At 40.9% G+C, this 21,983-nt stretch overlaps 3 protein-coding genes and 1 long non-coding RNA gene across 10 annotated transcripts in view; 3 read left to right on the plus strand and 1 right to left on the minus strand.

Moving 5' to 3' along the window:
• LOC133118346 (glycine N-acyltransferase-like protein 3) lies at positions 1 to 16,435 on the plus strand. 4 transcript variants are annotated; one of them, XR_009706389.1, is made up of 7 exons: positions 1 to 58; positions 2,367 to 2,479; positions 2,778 to 2,885; positions 3,030 to 3,144; positions 3,247 to 3,379; positions 4,202 to 5,785; positions 15,893 to 16,435. XR_009706389.1 is itself a non-coding variant. In XM_061228249.1 (6 exons), exons 2-6 carry the CDS (start codon positions 2,393 to 2,395, stop codon positions 4,599 to 4,601), a joined length of 843 nt encoding a protein of 280 aa, XP_061084233.1. In that variant the 5' UTR covers positions 231 to 991; positions 2,367 to 2,392; the 3' UTR covers positions 4,602 to 6,962. The 4 variants fall into 4 exon arrangements, 1 of the variants encoding a protein (XP_061084233.1); XR_009706388.1 differs by lacking the exon at positions 1 to 58 and adding an exon at positions 97 to 221; XR_009706387.1 differs by lacking the exon at positions 1 to 58 and adding an exon at positions 231 to 991.
• The window catches only part of LOC133118370 (uncharacterized), a 26,653-nt gene continuing 7,846 nt past the window's right edge, over positions 3,177 to 21,983 (minus strand). The window contains exons 2-3 of the long non-coding RNA XR_009706391.1: positions 4,171 to 4,261; positions 3,177 to 3,288 (exon numbers count right to left, since the gene is read on the minus strand). This is a non-coding gene — a long non-coding RNA (uncharacterized LOC133118370). The remainder of the gene's footprint in view (positions 3,289 to 4,170; positions 4,262 to 21,983) is intronic.
• LOC133118345 (glycine N-acyltransferase-like protein 3) lies at positions 8,351 to 17,823 on the plus strand. Of its 4 annotated transcripts, none has more exons than XM_061228248.1 (8): positions 8,351 to 8,663; positions 9,184 to 9,260; positions 11,794 to 11,906; positions 12,420 to 12,527; positions 12,682 to 12,793; positions 12,890 to 13,022; positions 13,616 to 13,996; positions 16,559 to 17,823. In XM_061228248.1, the coding sequence occupies exons 3-8, from the start codon at positions 11,832 to 11,834 to the stop codon at positions 16,569 to 16,571; spliced, it is 822 nt and encodes a 273-aa protein (XP_061084232.1). In that variant the 5' UTR covers positions 8,351 to 8,663; positions 9,184 to 9,260; positions 11,794 to 11,831; the 3' UTR covers positions 16,572 to 17,823. The 4 variants fall into 4 exon arrangements, with proteins under 4 accessions (XP_061084232.1, XP_061084229.1, XP_061084230.1 ...); XM_061228245.1 differs by having other exon boundaries at positions 13,616 to 13,862; XM_061228246.1 differs by lacking the exon at positions 11,794 to 11,906 and having other exon boundaries at positions 13,616 to 13,862.
• Positions 20,120 to 21,983, plus strand: part of LOC133118368 (glycine N-acyltransferase-like protein 3) — an 8,161-nt gene continuing 6,297 nt past the window's right edge. The window contains exons 1-2 of the mRNA XM_061228296.1: positions 20,120 to 20,968; positions 21,473 to 21,549. The gene's annotated coding sequence lies outside the window, so the exon portion shown is untranslated. The remainder of the gene's footprint in view (positions 20,969 to 21,472; positions 21,550 to 21,983) is intronic.

The raw sequence follows: 21,983 nt of genomic DNA on the forward strand, positions 1-21,983 counted from the left end.
TGGTGGCCACAGAGCTGACAACATCGATAAGGTGTTCGACATGAAGTGCGATCAGAAGGTATACTTAGCTAAGAACGTTTCGGGAAACACGCTGAAATGTTAAGGGAGAGCTTAAGGTATAATTTACGAACGACGTAGCGTTAAGAAGCTTCGGGAAATGCAGTCTTCGGCTTTACTGAAAACCCCTCCTACAGGCTGGTATGAGTTCAAGGACTAAACCAGTAAGTGAATAATCAATCCTGGAGTAGTCGATGGCCTAGTAACGTGGCATGTAGAAGCTATGGCTGAAGAAACCTCCTAAGGGATAGTTCGGGGAACACGCCAATAAAAGTAAACAACTTTAGTTGTTTCGAGTCGAGTCTTCGTAAAACGCTAAGAGACACCGTTAAACGCGGCCATATTTAATACACAGAAAAATACCTTATGAAAGAAATCGATCTGTAATTCCTTTCAGAGATATTACAGGCCAATTTGAGACTATTTGGTTAACATAATATTGGAGTAACGTTCACACAGTAGCAGTTAACTGTAGGCCTTTATCTAATCTAACCATGGCAGCGGCTACAGCATGGATTAATTGCGGCGTCCCCAGGTGAACTAATACTTTGACCAAATGTGCCAATTGCACAGTTTCTCCCCCAGGTTAAGGAGATGCTGGCTCAGCTCGTCGGGAGGAAGTATATAGTGAAGTGGTCCATCCACAGTTATGCTGTTGAATTCTTATTAGACACAGGTGCCCAAGTGCCGCCAGTGGGTGAAAACCTACCTCCCTACGTCCACTAGATAAACGAATAGGAAAGAAAGCTCTCAGTGCATAACATATTTCAGTTCAATGCAGTAGGCTACGGCTTTCGCTTTCTTCACGTCCGAAGTTCCGTGGAATCAAGTGGAGAAGACGGACACCACATCTTCGGGGATTCGTTGCAAAACTAATGTCAATCGGTTTGACTGTGAATAATTTCTTAACTGTTGTTAGAGCGTGCACCTAATTGTAAGTATATTGTTACGTATATATTCATATAAAGATAGATATTATAAGCTAAATTATGTTATCGTAAATTCGCGATAAACTCGGGTGACTAGAATGCTCCATTATCGTGAACATACTCCGTTTTTGTTTATATATACGAGAGGAGTTATCGGTAGAGCGCTACATGCAGTATTAAAGTTTGTTTCCGATATTTCAGTGAATGTATGTAGTTGTCGCAAACTAATGTTGAGATGAGGCTCTTGTGAATGTAACGTTTTTTGTTAGCCATCGAGAGTTGTTTGGCTAAAACGCCCTAAACCGAAACCCATTAATTCCCAATGGTAGTCCTAAACCACTACGGATGCGATATATTTTTGGCCACCGCGTGGGCCGCAATGGAACGCTGTTCGCGTTTTACATTGGTGAGGGTGAGGAAATTATCCGGTAGTAACGTAATTTGTAATTCTATCCCGCAACTTATACAAATACTGTGAAAAGAAAAGTGTTTTTGTCAGTTAGCTAAGTTAACTAGTTGTAGTGGGAATGTTCACTTTTATGGTATCTAGGGGAGTCTAGTTAGCTAGCAAGCTACCTATAACTGGTATCTACATGTTTACTTGTTTACAAATTCCTCATTTAGGCATTTCTGTTCCTCTAGAAGGTACCTCAAAGCTTTTAAATTGTAAATTAATCTTGAATCAAAAGCTCTAATCTTCAATTGACCACCTATACTCACATTTAACTTAATTTAACTTTTTTTATGCCTTTTATGTTTTGGACTGGATGTGAGTAATTTGTGTGCCTGCATTCATGCAGAAAGACACTATTGTTCCAATGGCTCAATATTATTATTAGTGTTACTTTCATTATTGTTACTATTTGTTTTTGACCAGAGCAGAAATGAGGAAGGGGTGTTTATCCAGGTTCTACCAAAAATAACTCAAACAAGGACCAAATAGCCCACACATTCATGCATTCCAGTACAGAAATGTTTGGACAGTTGTACAATTTATGTTTTTCTTTGTCTCTATACTCCTGCAAATGAGATCTGAAATTAAATATGGAATGTAATATTTACAGTGCAGACTGTCACCTTTAGAGGGAATTTACGTCAATATCAGGTGATCCGAGTAGGAATGAAATCCCTACCCCTCTAGGGGACCAAAAGTAATTGGACAGTTGGCTTTTCAGCTGTTTCTCATTAGTCAGGTGTACAAAAAAACACAAAGTCCATGCCTTCTACAAGTTAGATATTAAGTTTGTTACAATACAGTCCTTATGCTGAAGAAATTCTCTCATAAAAACACAACTGTTGATATGGGCTACAGACAATACGCTTATTGAGTCTCTCTTGATTTTCTGGAAGTGTTTCAAATGTTGTCCGTTCTTCTTTTAGGTTGTTAGCTGCTTATCGTATCTGTCATGTCTGAAAAGATGAAGATTTTAAACAAGGCTGAATTACAGCAAGCAGAAAAGGTCCTGCACTCACACTTACCAAAAAGTATCAAGGTACCTGTAATGCATACTTTATGTAGAGTATTCACTATTAAGTGAAATGATAATCATTATAAAAATGAACAATGAAGTAGCCAACACTTTGTAGATATGTGTTGGATAAATTGATTCATTGAAATAATTGTATTTAGCTGATGTGATGTGGTTTGTGCATTTATTTAAATATTTAACAATCTATTTGTGTATTTCCTGAGTTGTTTGAAGGATAAGTTGAGTTAACGCATGCATTGAAAATTGCAATCAACATGATCACTAGATCTGAGTTAGAACATTTTTGTATTTTGTCCTTTAGGTTTATGGATATCTGTTTGCTATGAATCGAGACAAACCACATACACGACAGGTTGTTGTGGACTCCTGGCCTGATTTTAAAACCATAATTTGTCAACCGCACCCAAAGGTGAATACATATTAAATATTATGTATGTGTATGTTCAATCACTTATTCTCTTTATCTGTATGTCTTTTTATTTACTGTATTCAATATGATTCAATTGCATGTGTCCCTTGTCTGAGTAATTGATTATTTTTTAACTGTGGACAGAGCGAACTGCTTTATGAAAAGAAAGTGACTTTCTTCAGTACTGATGAGAAGGTTCTTCAGAGAATGTTGACAGAAGACAACGTCTTAGACTGGAAGAAAAACTTCACAATTGGAGGTAGAGAATTATTTTATTTTTTCACATTTCTAGGCAATTCAACCCTATTATTAGTCATAGTAATAGGAGCATTTCATTATGGGGTTGTGTTCTTTTCCATAGGGATGGACATCCATCATGCCACCATGTTGAAGGCCATCTCCGCTGCAAAAGGAGTCACAATGAGACAGTTTACACTTGAACATCTCCTGGTATTACGAGACCCAAGTCTCCTTCCTCAGCTGACAGTGAGCAGGTACATTGGGGGGAAATGGTTCATTCCTGTCTTCGTGTCTTGGCACAGAGCACTCGCCGTTTATTTTACGCCATGAAACCAGCGTGTCTTCAAGCCCCGATAAGACCCTGCTTGTCACCATTGAGCAGGGCTTACTAATTTCACACAACAGGGAGCTCAAAATTAAGCAGTTGTATTATTTTGTTAAGCAATAGCATGAACAAATGGCTTTTTGCTTTGTCGCTAGTTACAGATCGCTTGAGTAGCCAAGATACCTCTACTCAAGGCCACAGATGTGACTGGTGTAACACCATGTCTCAGTAGATACCTCTACTCAAGGCCACAGATGTGACTGGTGTAACACCATGTCTCAGTGTGTGTAGTGTAGGCTGCAAACTCATTGTGGCAGCTTAATTTGAAGCTTCTAAATTGGTCATCTTTCAATTTTTGCTTTCTAAGGAGAACACTCACTGAGCATACGTTAAAGCGTAAAAAATGTGTCCTGAGAATGTTGCTAATCATCGGTACAAAGAGTCACTGTTTGAACGAGTCTTTAGATTGCGAAAGCAGACAAATGACCTGGAGGGATCCCTCCCTGCACATTTGGAATATGAAGATGGAGGGATGCTCTCAATACCAAAGAGCACTGTTCATACAAGTCATGCTGTAGTGTATTGACTAAAGAGCACTGTTCATACAAGTCATGCTGTAGTTTATTGACTAAAGAGCACTGTTCATACAAGGTCATGCTGTAGTTTATTGACTCAATGAAATCCAAATGACTGGTCATGAAACAGGCCGTTTCACTCTACCTGTGTTCTGTGTTCCTGTCCTTCCCCACAGAGATGTGGAGGCCAGGATCTCCTCCCTGAATGAATTCCATGTCGGTTTGGTGAATAAAACCTGGAAATTTGGAGATGATGAAAAAGGTTCTCAACGAATCAAACATCTGATAAGCCACTTCCCCACATGTTGCATCACTGATGAAGAAGGCCGTCCAGTTTCCTGGGTGCTGCTGTATGATTACTGTGCTGTAGGGATGCTCTACACCCTGCCAGAGCACAGGGGGAAGGGCTATGCCAAGATCCTGCTGAGCACCATGGCAGCAAGGCTCCATGCCCAGGGTTACCCTGTGTACTGCTACATTGAGGAGGAGAACCAGATCTCCTACAGGCTCTTAAAGAAACTGGGCTTTACTGAGGACCCCTCCTACAGGGCTGCCTGGTATGAGTTCAACTACTGAACCAGTATTTCTTTTTAGGAAATTTAGAAAGTGAGGTGAGGTGACTTTAGTCAACCCCTTGATAAAACATCTGGCAGTATGGCTGAAACTCAGTCAGGTAGTAAAAGATAATGTTGGTTTGGGAAGGAAAAATGCACCCTTGTCCAGGAATGTCTCAATCAAGCCAGGGAAACGCATGTGACTTCATCCAATTGGGTCTTTTACAGCAATCCTTTAGTGTGTCTGTCAGTACCAAGCACACCCACCTCATTCGGTGGAAAATTTACTTTCACTCCTGGCCGTTTCCCGATAATTAGCGGTGTCTCTTAGCGTTTGAAAGGTATACCTTACTAAAGTTGTTTACTTCTCTCAGCGTGTTTCCTGAGCTATACCTGAGGAGGTTTCTTAGGGATAGCTTTTACGTGTGAGGTTACTTGGCCCATCGACTACTCAAGGTTATTCCGATAATTCACTCCATGCAGCGACTGCTTGACTGCGTGATGAGAGAAAGTAGGGCTATTTATGAATAAAACACGACAGGAATACTTACAAATATTGCATCTATCACGACTGGTGGGACCTTATTAATAGAATTGAAAACTTACAAACTGACTTATCCAACCATATATATAATTTTCGCCAAATGTGTGTAAGAACACGGCACCTCAGACTGTGGTATCACACCTCATCCCACTGCGCCACCTGGCAATACACCTTTGGCATGTCATGTTTTATTTACATTATTTTAATATCTGTTGTGGTGCCTTAAATTACTTTGCAATCAGGGTTGATTTGCCAGAAGCACCATCACATTACTGTTGTAATTCACTATTTTCTCTGATTGGCTGACGTTTTCAATAAAAGCATACCAACAAGCAAAATGCACCAACACGACAACAACGTAAGATATGGCGGGAAAAAACCAAAGACAGAAGCACTCCCATAGGTTCACAGCAAGCCTTACGACATTACCACTTACAGAAGGTATACTTAGCTAAGAACGTTTCCGGAAACACGCTGAAACGTTAAGGTAGAGCTTAAGGTATAACTTACGAAGGATGTATCGTTAAGAAGGCTTCGGGAAAGGCAGCCCTGTGATATATTAGTGTTCCTCAGCCAGTCCTTATCAGCTGGAAGATAACTTCCAAATGTTCAGTTCTAAATCATTTTTCTCAACTTTGGGAATCTAATGACTGTGTTAGTAGGTGATAGTGTCAGAAACTATCTTTACAATGCATATGAATTTTCTGTTTCAAGGGTTGACTGATGTCAGTTCCCAAATCCTCTGTGTAATTTTCAAACGCTCAAAATTACAACAAATTATTTTGTCCTTGTTGAGGGTACTGCACTGGACTAGTTCCAATCATATCTCTCTCACCGGAAACACTTGGTCACTCTCTCAGGCCAGAAATCTGACAGCCACCACCACACAGGGTGTTCCTCAAAGTTCTGTCCTTGGCCCCCTCCTCTTCACCATCTACATTTTACCACTTGGACAAATCATCTGCCACTTCAACCTGGATTTTCACTTCTACAATGACGATACCCCCAATCTACATCAGCGCCAAAACCCACCATCATCCCACATTGAAACCTGCATCTCCGCAATCAACCTGGATGAAACACAACTTCCTCAAACAAAATGGCAACAAAACCAAAGTCTGTTGCTGATTGATTCAAAATCCACAATAAGTCTGCCCAAATATCATTAATCATTGAGGACACAGTTGTCTCCCCCATACCCCTGAAAACTGAAAATAAATCATTTCCCATAATCTAATGGCAGTGCAGAAATCGTTGACTGGGAGTGGAGGTCTTTGGTTTATGTTTGAAGACCAGGTGTTGACATTAGTTATATCAGTGACCTGACTGGAGGAGTAGGTGAGACGAAGACGCTTGATTTAGTTTAGTTTTATAGGGAGGGAACAGGAAAAGTCAGTCTCGAGAAATACATTTTTAAAAGAAATGTGAAACAAGGTTATGGATAACCACACTTCTGGGTACCATTAGTTAGAATTGTTGGAAGTCTTTTTGGCTCCTTTCCCTAGGTGCTAACCATAAAATTAAAAATAGACGGCAGATTTAGCACATACATACAGGCCACGGGTAACTATAAAATGAGAATGTATGTTTCTAGGATTGTCTCCCTCATCACGCCTGCTACCTGTATTTTTAACAAACAGTAACTAGAACAAGAATACATCAGGACAAAATTCAACACAGAAACAGTGGCTTTGCTGCTGATAGGCCTACTCACAGCAATGGAATCGTGACTAGAAGTGAGCAATTCATCCATCCACGAGTTCCCATTTCAAGTTACATTTCATATCACAGTGAGATTGCCTAAGTGTCTAATATTAAATATTGATGTGTTTGAAGTGTTGTCTGAGTAACTGACTCTTTTTTTTAGCTGTATGAACAGAGTGTACTGCTTTATGAAGAGAAAGTGACTTTTTCACTATTGATAAGAAGGTTCTGAAGAGAATGTATTGCATCTTCAAGTGTGGAAAGTTGGGAAAAGTTTTTTGTGTTTTTGTTGAGACATACCCGATTGTGAGTGGACTGAGTGTTCTATCATTGCCTCAGAGCTCTTGGGAGGTCAAGGTTCAGCTGACGTTTACATTACCGTCATAGTGAGAGAACCAAAGTGGTATTGATGTGTTTGGATGTCAAAGCAACCATTATGGTGACCATCGAAAAAGGAACGGTTATCCAACATCCCTCATTTCAGTGATCATGGTTAAAAAAAAAAATATATATATATATTTTGTTATCCAACGAGCACAAGAATGCAACTCAAACTTGAAATAAGTGGACAATCTTATTCACAAAGCTCAATCAATCATCAGCTAAAAAACCAAGTTCTTTCATTGTCATATTCTTAACTGTCTTAATAAAAAAAGCAATAATGTCTGGATATAATGTATTAGTTAGCTGTTGTTGGAAAAAACTTCTCAACTGTGGCCAAGTCAGTGTTACGTCCCTCAGGTGTCTCGGGGTAGGAGGGAGTGCGTAACATATTTTGGATGGGTGTTGAGCGTGTTCAGTGTAAATAATGAGGGCCAGACAATTAAAGTGCAAAAAGATGTATTATACAAAGTGCAAGTGCTATTTACAAAAGTATTACAGTACAAACACACTAGTTCATATATTGACTGCGTAGCGCAATAAACAAGATGACTCCAAGCTGAGCTGTGTAGTCACTGTCCAGTACATCACAATGTGTTGTGTGCTCAGAGATGCTCTTCTGCATAGCACTGTTGTAATGTGTGGTTATTTGCATTACTGTCACCTTCCTGTCAGTTTTGACCAGTCTCCTCTGATGTCTCTCATTAACAAGGCGTTTCTGTCTGCAGAACTGCTACTCACTGGTTTGTTTAGTTTGTTTCAGGATCAGCAGTTTCTGAGATACTCAAACCACCCTGTCTGCCACCAACAATCATTCCAAGGTCAAATTCACTAAGATCACATTCTTTCCCCATTCTGATGGTTGATGTGAACATTAACTGAAGCTTCTGACCCGTATCTACATGATTGTATGTGTAACAGGTGAGAAATTGCCCGAGTCCGAGGTGGGATTTGAATCCCGGCCTCTCACTTTAAATTCAAATTATTTGTTGAACGAACGCGTTACCAGTCAGCTAAAGACGAGCTCGCTTCCAGCCAAGGGCAACAACGTTCTTTTTAATTTGAGGGTTACGTCATCGGAGAGTGTTGTCGCGATAACCTGCTACCAGCTTCGCTTTCACTGCACCATTCGTGCTTACTAGCGAACTAGGAGGAAGTATATAGTGAAGTGCTACAGCCACAGTTTTGCTGTTGGATTCTAGACACAGGTGCCCAAGTCAGTGTGACCGCCAGTGGGTGAAAACCTACCTCCCTACGTCCAGTAGATAAAAGAAAGCTCTCAGTGCAAAACATATTTCAATTCAATGCAGTAGGCTACGGCTTTCGCTTTCTTCACATCCGAAGTTCCGTGGAATCAAGTGTAGAAGACGGACACCACATCTTCGGGGATTCGTTGCAAAACTAATGTCAGTCGGTTAGACTGTGGGAATTATTTCTTAATGCCTGCATCTGATTGTAAGTATATTGTTATATATACATTCATATGAAGATGGATATTATAAGCTAAATTATGTTATAGTAAGTTCGCGATAACTAGACTAGAATGCTCCATTATCGTGATCATGCTGTTTTTGTTTATATACTATACACGAGAGGAGTTATCGGTAGAGCGCTACATGCAGTATTAAAGTTTGTTTGCGATATTTCAGTGAATGTATGTAGTTGTCGCTAACTAATGTTGAGATTAGGCTCTTGTGAATTTTACGTTTTTGTTAGCCAACATGGCGCAGTTCTATAATTCTGATTCTGATAAATTCAATTCAAATAAATTCAATTGCATCATTCAGAAACATGACACCTGTGCGAATGTAGTTGTAAATATACCTAATAAAGGGCTCACTGAGTGTATAGTTGTAACGGTAATTATTTAGTTCTTTGAATATCTTGGGATTTATTATTCTGAACTCTTGTTTCAGTAAGTCTATTATTAATATATATTAATGCTGCATTTGTTATGCTGTATTTGTTTTTACAGAACCATAGTCACAGAACAACATTTGAGTTGAAGATAAAATTGTTGGTGATTGACAACCCCTCATAGGGTGAATTCAGGTAATTTGGGACACCTTGAGTTTTTCTCCTCATCTCACAATTGCCATTCAGCATTTTCCCCTAAAAGACCTTGCATATAAACTAAGTGATCATAACATTTATAATGTGACCTCGGTCCCAGGAAGTAGGCAGGAGACGGTAAAATAAGTATAGGGACATAACATTTGGGCCTGTATGATACTGTCTTATTTTGATGTATTTATGTGAGGGTTGAGGCTGTGCGGAGATCCAGACGCGACTGAGGGAATAACCCTGCTAAGCGAACGTGTTCGCCAGTAAATCCCGGGAGGTTTACAGATGGGAATACACACAATAAAATAATGATGTCTACTCCCGGAACAGAGGGAGGAACAGAAAGGAAATAACGCAAATAAGATTCCCGAATACAAATAAAGATGAAGCCCAAAAAACGGCTGGCGAAAATAGAACAACCTTTGGAAAACCGGGGCGAATAACTCAACCAAAAGAAGTGCTTTTCACTTTTGCACTGGCGGTCACCGACCGATAAGGAAAATAAAGTACAACCTAGCATAAAAGGCTAGGCACAAAAATAAAAACCATCAGACGCAGCTCAGGACAAAATGAGAACCAAAATACACGTACCGGGGACACCGTCCTTCACCCACGGACTCACACGAGCCGACGAAATAAAAGAAAAACCAGAATCTTATCGTTAGACGTGAGCGAACACAACCTTAGAACCTTCGGTCAAGGAATCACCGTTCCGGACATTTACCGAGTCTACCTGGCGCATTTACCGGCTCAGTGCAAAGACAGTTTGACACAAAAGCGATGGTGAACTGTCTGTGTTGCACACTTGAATAATGACACTTTGTGATATCCAGGTGCTCATATTTTATTATATTCTGCAACAACACATGAAAATATTGTTAGCTAAACTGTAGTCACGATAAGCAGCTATGATACGCTTCTGCTTTCTGCTTTCATTCACACTGACATGACTTGTTCTGCACTTACAATATTTTATAATGATCAGAGAAATTGTCATATTATATACATATAATACATATATTACATATAATACATATATTACATATAATACATATATTACATATAATACATATATTATATTACTATAATACCATTACCAAAACAAGAAAATGAAATGACAATGATCCAGCTATTACTACTATTAGCACCATATTTTATAACATTCACGGTTTAACTTTTATGCTGTGACATTCCCAAAACGGCGCCTTTAAACCCAGAAACAACAGCTCACTTCCAACTTCACTAGTCTAACGTTATTCTCTGTGCCGAGCCACGTGGCTATGCTAACAAGCTATCGTCGTCACTTTCATTCCTCTCCTAAACATAAACACCGGACATTCAGCATGAGATAATATAAACCATAAGTTCTAAACAGTACTTATCGTGATGTTATATTACTTTCTCACCTGCAACAACACATGAAAATATTGTTAGCTAAACTGTAGTCACGATAAGCAGCTATGATACGCTCCTGCTTTCTGCTTTCATTCACACTGACATGACTCGTTCTGGCCAAGGTACAGCGCGTGTGGATGATATCCGGTGTGACTACGGCCACCTAGCGGCTAGGAGTGGTGTGCGAAGAGGAGTTGCAGGCAAACTGTCCAAAATACTGTTTGAACAACCAAATAAATATTAAACGAACATTTAAAAATGCATGGGGGGTATCATAAGAAGCAATGCATATTATGAACAAAATGCATATTATGAACTAAATTATAAACAGTAGCACATTCCATGGCGCCACACCTGCACTGCCCCTAAATACCCACAGGAAGAACACTCCCCTGGTGCTAACAAGGACCAGGTGCAAACGATGAAGCCCTGCCCTCTGGCTTCCTTTGGCAACCACTCCTCACCATGAGAATTTCAAAGAATTATATATTACTGCAACAAATTTAATATAATAATTCCCAAATGATCTTCATGTGTAAATTGGGACACATGGTTTCAGCTAATTTTTTAATGATTTTCTCAAAACTTTTCTGTCTGTGGAGAGCACAAGGAGGGAGGTTGAGGCAGAGAGGTAGGTGGAGGGTGGCAGGTGGGGTGGGGTGGGGTGGGGGCAAACGCTTTTCTCAGTTGTATAGTTTAGTAAGCAGAATGCAGTATTTTACACCCATAATATCATGTAGTTTCCATGTGTCCTTTTGGAGTCTGCAAATGTCCTTTTTGGAAAACTGATTAGATGTAGCTGAGAAAAACAATGGAGAATGCTAATTTTTGGTGATATTCTCAGCAAATATGAAAGGGGATTTGTCCAGTGTTGTGACTGTGGCTCCATTGTGTTTCTAACACACCAGCCACAGCTAAAATAATCTGCATCCATTCAAAAACCTTTAAAAAATCTTTTCAGTGAGAAAACAAGCTTCCATTTTCACTGTGTTTGAGCTCATGTAACTTTGTTTTAGTAATATTTGGAGTAATTCTGACTCCAAAAACAAAAAGGGTTGATACGGGCTACAGACATACTCTCTCGATTTTCTGGAGGTGTTTCAAATGTAGTCCGTTCTTCTTTTAGGTTGTTAGCTGCTTATCGTATCTGTCACGTCTGAAAAGATGAAGATTTTAAACAAGGCTGAATTACAGCAAGCAGAAAAGGTCCTGCACTCACACTTACCAAAAAGTATCAAGGTACCTGGAATGCATACTTTATGTAGAGTATTCACTATTAAGTGAAATGATAATTATTATAAAAATGAACAATGAAGTAACCAACATTTTGTAGATATGTGTTGGATAAATTGATTCATTGAAATAATTGTATTTAGCTGATGTGATGTAATAGGCGGCACGGATGGTGCAGGTTAGGCTGATTGGAGAGTCTAAATTGCCCATAGGTATGAGTGTGTGAGTGAATGGTGTGTGTGCCCTGTGATGGACTGGCGACCTGTCCAGGGTGTATTCCATCCTTTCGCCCAATGCATGCTGGGATAGGCTCCAGCGACCCTGTTCAGGATAAGCAGGTTAGGATAATGAATGTATGAATGATGTGATGTAGTTGTGAATGTATTTAAACATTTAACAATCAATTTGTGTATTTCCTGAATTGTTTGATGGATAAGTTGAGTTAATGCATGCATTGCAAATTGCAATCAACATGATCACTAGATCTGAGTAAGAACATTTTTGTATTTTGCCCTTTAGGTTTATGGATTTCTCTTTGCGATGAATAGAGACAAACCACATACACTAGAGGTTGTTGTGGACTCCTGGCCTGATTTTAAAACCATCATTTTTCGACCGCACCCACAGGTGACTACATATTGCATGTATCTGTATGTTCAATCACTTACTCTCTTTATCTAGTCAATTTCAGACTTTTCTTGTGTTCCAAGATGAATACATATTACATGTGTCCCTTACATGGGTCTGAGGAACTGATTTTGTTTTTTAACTGTGTGAACAGAGTGCACTGCTTTATAAAAAAGTGACTTTATTCAGTACTGATGAGAAGATTCTGAAGAGAATGTTGACAGAAGACAACTGCTTGGACTGGAATCAATACTTCAAAATTGGGGGTAGAAAATTATTTTATTTTTTCACATTTCTTGGCAATTCAACCCTATTAGTCATAGTAATAGCATTTCATGATGGGGTTGTGTTCTTTTCCATAGGGATGGACATCCATCATGCCACCATGTTGAAGGCCATCTCTGATGCAAAAGGAGTCACATTCAGACAGTGTTTTGTTGTTCATCTCCTGGAATTACGAGACCCAAGTCTCCTTCCTCAGCTGACAGTGAGCAGGTACATTGGGGGAATCAGGCTGTGCTGGCCCTGATGAATGCTTCTTTCACACAAACTCACACACACACACACACACACACACACACACACACACACACACACATAGACAAACACTCACTCACACTCACACATACTCACACACTCACACACAAACACTCACACGCACTCACTCACACACTCACACACACACACACACTCAAACACACACTCGTATGGCATCCAGAGTGAGGACCAAGTGAACTGACTCCAGAACTGAGGATTCTGTTCTATTTAGTGAGAAACTGACACTGAACTCTGATGCCAGGCCATCCAAGCACCACTGCTGACACTTAGAATTCTTTGAAGAAGCAAAAGGGATGTTGCGAAGAGTCACTATTTGAACGAGTCTTTAGATTGCGAAAGCAGACAAATGACCTGGAGGGATCCCTCCCTGCACATTTGGAATATGTAGATGGAGAGATGCTCTCAATACCAAAGAGCACTGTTCATACAAGTCATGCTGTAGTTTATTGACTAAATGAAATCCAAATGACTGGTCATGAAACAGGCCGTTTCACTCTACCTAAGTCCTGTGTTCCTGTTCTTCCCCACAGAGATGTGGAGGCCAGGATCTCCTCCCTGAATGAATCCCATGTCGGGTTGTTGAATGAAACCTGGAAACTTGGAGGTGATAAAAAAGGTTTTCAACTAATCAAACATCTGATAAGCCACTTCCCCACATGTTGCATCACTGATGAAGAAGGCCGTCCAGTTTCCTGGGTGCTGCTGTATGATTTCTGTGCCATGGGGATGCTGTACACCCTGCCAGAGCACAGGGGGAAGGGCTATGCCAAGATCCTGGTGAGCACCATGGCAGCAAGGCTCCATGCCCAGGGTTACCCTGTGTACTGCTACATCGAGGAGGAGAACCAGGTCTCCTACAGGCTCTTTAAGAAACTGGGCTTTACTGAGGACCCCTCCTACAGGACTGCCTGGTATGAGTTCAACTACTGAACCAGTATTTCTTGTTAGGAAATTTAGAAAATGAGGTGAGGTGACTTTAGTCAACCCCTTGATAAAACATCTGGCAGTATGGCTGGAACTCAGTCAGGTAGGAAGATGGTTTGGGAAGGAAAAATGCACCCTTCTCCTGGAATGTCTCAGTCAAGCCAGGGAAACACATGTGACTTCATCCAATTGGGTCTTTTATAGCAATCCTTTAGTGTGTCTGTGAGTACCAAGCACACCCACCTCATTAGGTGGAAAATTGACTTTCACTCCATTCACCTGCATCGTCTTTGCTCAAGACATGTGGGAGTTGAACTGGCCGTTTCCCGATCATGGTGTCTCTTAGCGTTTTACGAAGACTCGAAAGGTATACCTTACTAAAGTTGTTTACTTCTCTCAGCGTGTTTCCTGAGCTATACCTGAGGAGGTTTCTTAGGGATAGCTTTTACGTGCGAAGTTACTTGGCCCAGGTTGCTTGACTCCAGGTTATTCCGATTATTCACTCCATGCAGCGACTGCTTGACTGCGTGCAATACTTACAAATATTGCATCTATCACGACTGGTGGGACCTTATTAATAGAATTGAAAACTTACAAACTGACTTATCCAACCATATATATAATTTTCGCCAAATGTGAGTAAGAACACGGCACCTCAGATTGTGGTATCACACCTCATCCCACTGCGCCACCTGGCAATACACCTTTGGCATGTCATGTTTTATTTACATTATTTTAATATCTGTTGTGGTGCCTTAAATGACTTTGCAATCAGGGTTGATTTGCCAGAAGCACCATCACATTACTGTTGTAATTCACTATTTTCTCTGATTGGCTGACGTTTTCAATAAAAGCATACCAACAAGCAAAATGCACCAACACGAAAACAACGTAAGATATGGCGGGAAAAAACCAAAGAAAGAAGCACTCCCATAGGTTCACAGCAAACGAGATGGAGATGTGGCACTGAATAAAGAAACATTATTTTCCAGTTTTAGGAATATGGTGTCGAACAAAACCAAGAAGACACTATGGTTAAACATTGCTCCAGCCCACAGAGAGAGTGGGAAATCGTCAGTTTCTAAATATAATTTAAAAGGCAATTAAGCTGCATATTCAATAAAGTGCAACATGGATCCATTGTAATGTACAATTTTATTCTTTGCATGAAAACACACCCATTAATGTGGTATTTTAGTATCATTATTAGGCAATTACAACTGTAGAATTATTTGTGTACATATTACATTATTGGCATTTGGCAGACGCTCTTATCCAGAGCAACATACAGTTGATTAGACTGGAGACAATCCTCCCCTGGAGCATTGCAGGGTTAAGGGCCTTTCTCAAGGGCCCAATGGCTGTGCGGATCTTATTGTGGCTATACCTGGATTAGAACCACTGACCTTGCGTGTCCCAGTCATTTACCTTAACCACTATGCTACAGGCCGCTCCGTTGCTTAATTGCTTAACAAATTGAGATGTAACTAGGAGCAACATTTCAGAGGCTTGCGTTCTTAACAGTGGTGGCCACTCATGGAGTGAGCTGACAACATTGATATGGTGTAGCTAAGAGTGGTCCAGACCAACCTTCCGAAATGACCACTTACAGAAGGTATACTTAGTTAAGAACGTTTCCGGAAACATGCTGAAATGTTAAGGTAGAGCTTAAGGTATAATGAACGACGTATCGTTAAGAAGGCTTCGGGAAACGCAGCCCTGTGATATATTAATGTTCCTCAGCCAGTCCTTATCAGCTGGAAGATAACTTCCAAATGTTCAGTTCTAAATCATTTTGGGAGGATATACGTGAATTTGTTGCCAATTAATTCTCGTCACATTCTTTCCACAAAGAATTAGGGATCTAATGACTGTGTTAGAAGGCGATAGCACAGAGGACAACTGTATAATATCAAAGATCCTGTACAGCCACTCTCTTGGTTTTGAAGTGCTATCTCGCCATGATATAAGGATGTACAGTATACATACTCTAATTGTTACATACCCAAAGTTACATCTGAGACTGCTCATCATTCCAGAGCCCTACTCCACAATCCTGATTGTCGGTTGATTGTAATATCTGTATTTTTTCTATCAGCAAAAATCAATCAGAATGCATAACAATATGTATCCTCTTCTGTAGGCTGTGCCTCCAGAGCAGTGCTGTGTTAGAAGCTTTTGAGCCCATCATCAGTTGGTCTCCTGAAGACAAACTAATCCACTGCACCAGCTACCAAACCCATTTAGATTATTCATTATTTTGTAAGTGTAGTTGCAAACCCAAAAGCTGACAGGTTAGCATTGTTATAGTGTCAGAAGCTATCTTTACAATGCATATGAACTTTCTGTTTCAAGGGTTGACTCATGTCAGTTCCCAAATCCTCTGTGTAATTTTCAAATGCTCAAAATTCCAACAAATTATTTTGTCCTTGACTCCTCTAACCTGTTTGAACCCCTCCACTGATTTGAGGACCTGGGTGTTGAGGGTACTGCACTGGACTAGTTCCAATCATATCTCTCTCACCGGAAACACTTGGTCACTGTCTCAGGCCAGAAATCTGACAGCCACCACCACACAGGGTGTTCCTCAAAGTTCCGTCCTTGGCCCCCTCCTCTTCACCATCTACATTTTACCACTTGGACAAATCATCTGCCACTTCAACCTGGATTTTCACTTCTACAATGACGATACCCCCAATCTACATCAGCTCCAAAACCCACCATCATCCCACATTGAAACCTGCATCTCCGCAATCAACCTGGATGAAACACAACTTCCTCAAACGAAATGGCAACAAAACCAAAGTCTGTTGCTGATTGATTCAAAATCCACAATGAATCTGCCCAAATATCATTAATCATTGAGGACACAGTTGTCTCCCCCATACCCCTGAAAACTGAAAATAAATCATTTCCCATAATCTAATGGCAGTGCAGAAATCGCTGACTGGGAGTGGAGGTCTTTGGTTTATGTTTGAAGATAAGACTATCTTCTGCTGAGAAATGCTACACAGTATAATTTCAATGTTATGCCAATAGCCTACCAAGCTGGTTTCACAGTGTTTTGGTATCCTGCAATAATCTAAAATCTTCACTGTCTCCACATGAATACAGTCTATAGAATTATGCCACAGTTTTTACAGGCCTTTGATCTACAGGCTAACAGATGTTCTTATACTGACTGGCTTGTTCAAGTGCATTTGTAGGACCTGCAAGAATGTCTGTTGAAACATATTTTAAGAGCAAGATTATTGCATTCAAATACTGCATTTGCAGTACTTATTTTGACCAAGAGGAGGCAGTGCAGACCAGGTGTTGGCATTAGTTATATCAGTGACCTGACTGGGGAAGTAGGTGAGACGAAGACGCTTGATTTAGTTTAGTTTTATAGGCAGGGAACAGGAAAAGTCAGTCTAGAGAAAGACATTTTTAAAAGAAATGTGGATCAAGGTTATGGATAACCACACCTCTGGGGACCATTAGTTTGAATTGTTGGAAGTCTTTTTGGCTCCTTTCCCTAGGTGCTAACCAACATCAAAAATATTTGGCAGATTTAGCACATACATACAGGCCACGGGTAACTATAAAATGGGAATGTATGTTTCTAGGATTGTCTCCCTCATCATGCCCGCTGACTGTATTTTTAACAAACAGTAACTAGAACAAGAATACATCAGGACAAAATACAACACAGAAACAGTGGCTTTGCTGCTGATAGGCCTACTCAGCAATGGAATCGTGACTAGACGTGAGCAATTAATCCATCCACGAGCTCCCATTTCAAGTTACATTTCATATCACAGTGAGATTGCCTTAGTGTTTAAACATTTGTAGTGTTGTCTGAGTGACTGATTCTTTTTTAACTGTATAAATAGAGTAAACTGCTTTATGAAGAGAAAGTGACTTTTTCACTATTGATAACATTACATTACATTACATTACATTATTGGCATTTTGGCAGACGCTCTTATCCAGAGCGACGTACAGTTGATTAGACTAAGCAGGAGACAAACCTCCCCTGGAGCAATGCAGGGTTAAGGGCCTTTCTCAAGGGCCCAACGGCTGAGCGGATCTTATTGTAGCTACACTGGGATTCGAACCACCGACCTTGCTTGTCCCAGTCATTTACCTTAACCACTACCCTACAGGCCGCCCTACTGATAAGAAGGTTCTGAAGAGAATGTATCGCATCTTCAAGTGTGGAAAGTTGGGAAATGTTTTTTGTGTTTTTGTTGAGACATACCCGATTGTGAGTGGAACTGAGTGTTCTATCATTGCCTCAGAGCTCTTGGGAGGTCAAGGTTCAGCTGACGTTTACATTACCATCATAGTGAGAGAACCAAAGTGGTATTGATGTGTTTGGATGTCAAAGCAACCATTATGGTGACCACCGAAAAAGGAACGGTTATCCAACATCCCTCATTTCAGTGATCATGGTATGAAAAAAAAAAAAAAATATATATATATATATATATATATATATTTCTCGATTTTACACCCCAGAGTTTGGCATGCAGAACAAATCATTGGACCTCTACGATGACCCGTTCTGGGGTTAGAACGGGTCTCTTCATACTCAGCAGATACTGGCAGCGTGAATTATGGGTACAGAAATCTGTGTATGAGAAGTTAAAAGACAAGAATGGTGTGATCATCAAAGCGAACTGCATGGTCCCATCCTGCATAATTGTGGGAAGAATTCAGGTGACAAGCGTAAAGTGGACATCAAGAGCATAGTCACGGAAATATACAACCACTTTTCAGCATCTGCTAAACATGTTCAAGAACTGAAGGACATTTTTGAGCTTGTGTGTGAGGACTACATGACACTCCACAGGCACGTACCAACACGGTGGCTCAGTTTGTGGCCAGCTGTCAAACGGCTTCATGACTGCTGGCCTGCTGTCAAAAGCTAGTCACCGCTGCCCATCAACGCTTTGGAGGTTTTTCCACAAATGACGAGGACGGCGAAGGTGTGCTCTGTGAACTCCAGGCATACCTGCTGTTTTTGCAGAATAGCCTGAGGCTTTTTCACGACGCAGTGCTTCAAGTTGAGTGGACTGAAACAACTGTCTGTGAGCTTTTCGAGCTCGTGACCAACCGAAGACTGAAACTTGTACAATGGTCAAAGGACCATTTCTTTGGATTCAAGACCAGCGCGGGTTTCCTACCGCACAGGCTGCTGCGATCGAACAGGGCTTTCTAATGTTTTAGCAGAGAGCGCTCGCTTACCAAAACAAATGATTCAATTTCTCTGATCAGAATTACCTGAGAAAGTTCTGGTGCTTGGCTCTCGGGAACAGAAGCTCTGGACATGGAGCAGTTGTGGTTTAAAGGTGGCGGAGAGACAGTCCTCCTGGGTGAGGAACGTTACAGCTGAACTCAACGCTGAGGTGACTATATAGCACGCCTCTGATTTATTAGTGTTTGACTACGATTAGCAGAACATAATTAGTTCCTGGGCCTCTCCTCTTCTCGCTATACACCATGTCTCTTGGTTCTGTTATCTCTTCCCATGGCTTTTCTTATCACTCTTACGCTGATGACACCCAACTCTTTATTTCCTTCCCCCCCGACACCCAAGTCACCACACAGATCTCTGCCTGCTTGGCTGATATCTCTGCCTGGATGACTTCCCACCACCTGAAGCTCAACCTTGCCAAAACTGAGCTTCTCTACATCCCTGCTAAGTCCTCTCCGTCAATCGACCTCTCACTGACTGTTGAGGACTTTGTAGTTTCCTGACGGAGAAAGCCACCCAGCTCCTAGTCCAGGCGCTTGTCATTTCCTGCCTGGATTACTGCAACTCCCTCCTAGCCGGTCTCCCAGCTTGTGCCATCAAGCCCCTCCAGCTGGTCCAGAATGCTGCAGCCCGCCTGATCACCAGTCAGCCCAGGTCGGCTCATGTCACCCCGCTTCTCATTGGCCTCCACTGGCTTCCTATTGCCGCACGCATCCGTTTCAAGGCCCTAGTGTTGGCATTTCAGGCTGCTAAGGGGACTGCCCCACCCTACATACAATCCTTGATCACTCCCTACTCCCCAGTTAGACCACTCCAGTCTGCCAGCTCTGGTCGCCTTATGGTTCCCTCTCCACGTGCACCTGGCGGTCAAGCTGCACGTTCACGCCTGTTTTCCGTTCTGGTTCCTCAGTGGTGGAATGACTTGCCTACCACTGTCAGAACAGCAGAATCCCTCCCCCTATTTCGACGCAGACTCAAAACCCACCTTTTCAAACTCTACCTTAGTCCTCCCTCCTGATTTCCCCTGCCCCTTCTTTCTGATATCCCTATCCTTGTCTAACCCCCCCCCCCCAAAAAAAAATTAAAAATAAATAAAAATTGCACTTATGATGACGAATATGTTTAGAACAGCATTCCATGTGTATTTTCCTAGTCCTGGATGTGATGCTTTGACTTGTGGTAGAACCTATGCACTTGTAAATCGCTTTGGATTAAAAGCGTCTGCCAAATGACTAAAATGTAAAATGTAAATATCAGCCTTTATCTAATTTCCGTGTTCGCGAATGCAGAAGCGTGATTATATAAAACCTCTGGGTAGGACGCTTAACTATGGCGTCATTGAGCCGTCACCAGATTAATTTAAACTGCCTCAGTCTAAGGAGATGCTGGCTCAGCTCGTCGGGAGGAAGTATATAGTGAAGTGCTACAGCCACAGTTTTGCTGTTGGATTCTAGACACAGGTGCCCAAGTCAGTGTGACCGCCAGTGGGTGAAAACCTACCTCCATACGTCCACTAGATAAACGAATAGGAAAGAAAGCTCTCAGTGCATAACACATTTCAGAGCAATGCAGTAGGCTACGGCTTTCGCTTTCTTCACATCCGAAGTTCCGTGGAATCAAGTGTAGAAGACGGACACCACATCTTCGGGGATTCGTTGCAAAACTAATGTCAGTCGGTTAGACTGTGGGAATTATTCATTAATGCGTGCATCTGATTGTAAGTATATTATTATATATATATTCATATGAAGATAGATATTACAGGCTACATTATTTTATAGTAAGTTCGCGATAAGCTCAGCTGATTAGAATGCTCCATTATCGTGATCATACGTTTTTGTTTATATACTATACACGAGAGGAGTTATCGGTAGAGCGCTACATGCAGTATTAAAGTTTGTTTGCGATATTTCAGTGAATGTATGTAGTTTTCGCAAACTAATGTTGAGATTAGACTCTTGTGGAATTTACGTTTTTGTTAGCCAACATGGCGCAGTTCTATCATTCTGATTCTGATAAATTCACGAATTGCGTCATTCAGAAACGTGACACCTGTGCGAATGTAGTTGTAAATACCTAATAAAGTGCTCAATGAGTGTACAGTTGTAACGTTAATAATTTAGTTCCTTGAATATCTTGGGATTTATGATTCTGAACTATTTTGTTATTGTAATTAAATTGTTCATCTATATTAATGCTGCATTTGTATTTGTTATTACAGAACCACAGTCAATAAACAACATTTGAGTTGAAGATAAAGTTGTTGGTGATTGACAACCCCTCATAGGGTGAATTCAGGTGAGTTTTTCTCCTCATCTCACAATTGTCATTCAGCATTTTCCCCTAAAAGACCTTGCATATAAACTAAGTGATCATGTGCACATAACATTTATAATGTGACCTCATTGAAGCGGGCATGGCAACGGTCCCAGGAAGTAGGCAGGAGACGGTAAAATAAGTAAAGGGACATAACATTTGGGCCTGTATGATACTGTCTCATTTTGATGTATTTCAAATAATGATATATTACTGCTACAAAGTAAAGAATAAAGTTTTGAATTTAATAATTTTCAGACAGACCCAAATGATCTTCATGTGTAATTTGGGACACATGGTTTCAGCTATTTTTTAAATGATTTTCTCAAACCTTTTCTGTCTGTGGAGAGCGCAAGGAGGGAGGTTGAGGCAGAGAGGTAGGTGGAGGGTGGCAGATGGGGTGGGGTGGGGTGGGG

Source organism: Conger conger, chromosome 18 (genome assembly GCF_963514075.1).
Source record: "Conger conger chromosome 18, fConCon1.1, whole genome shotgun sequence".
NCBI classification, from domain to species: Eukaryota; Metazoa; Chordata; class Actinopteri; order Anguilliformes; family Congridae; genus Conger; species Conger conger.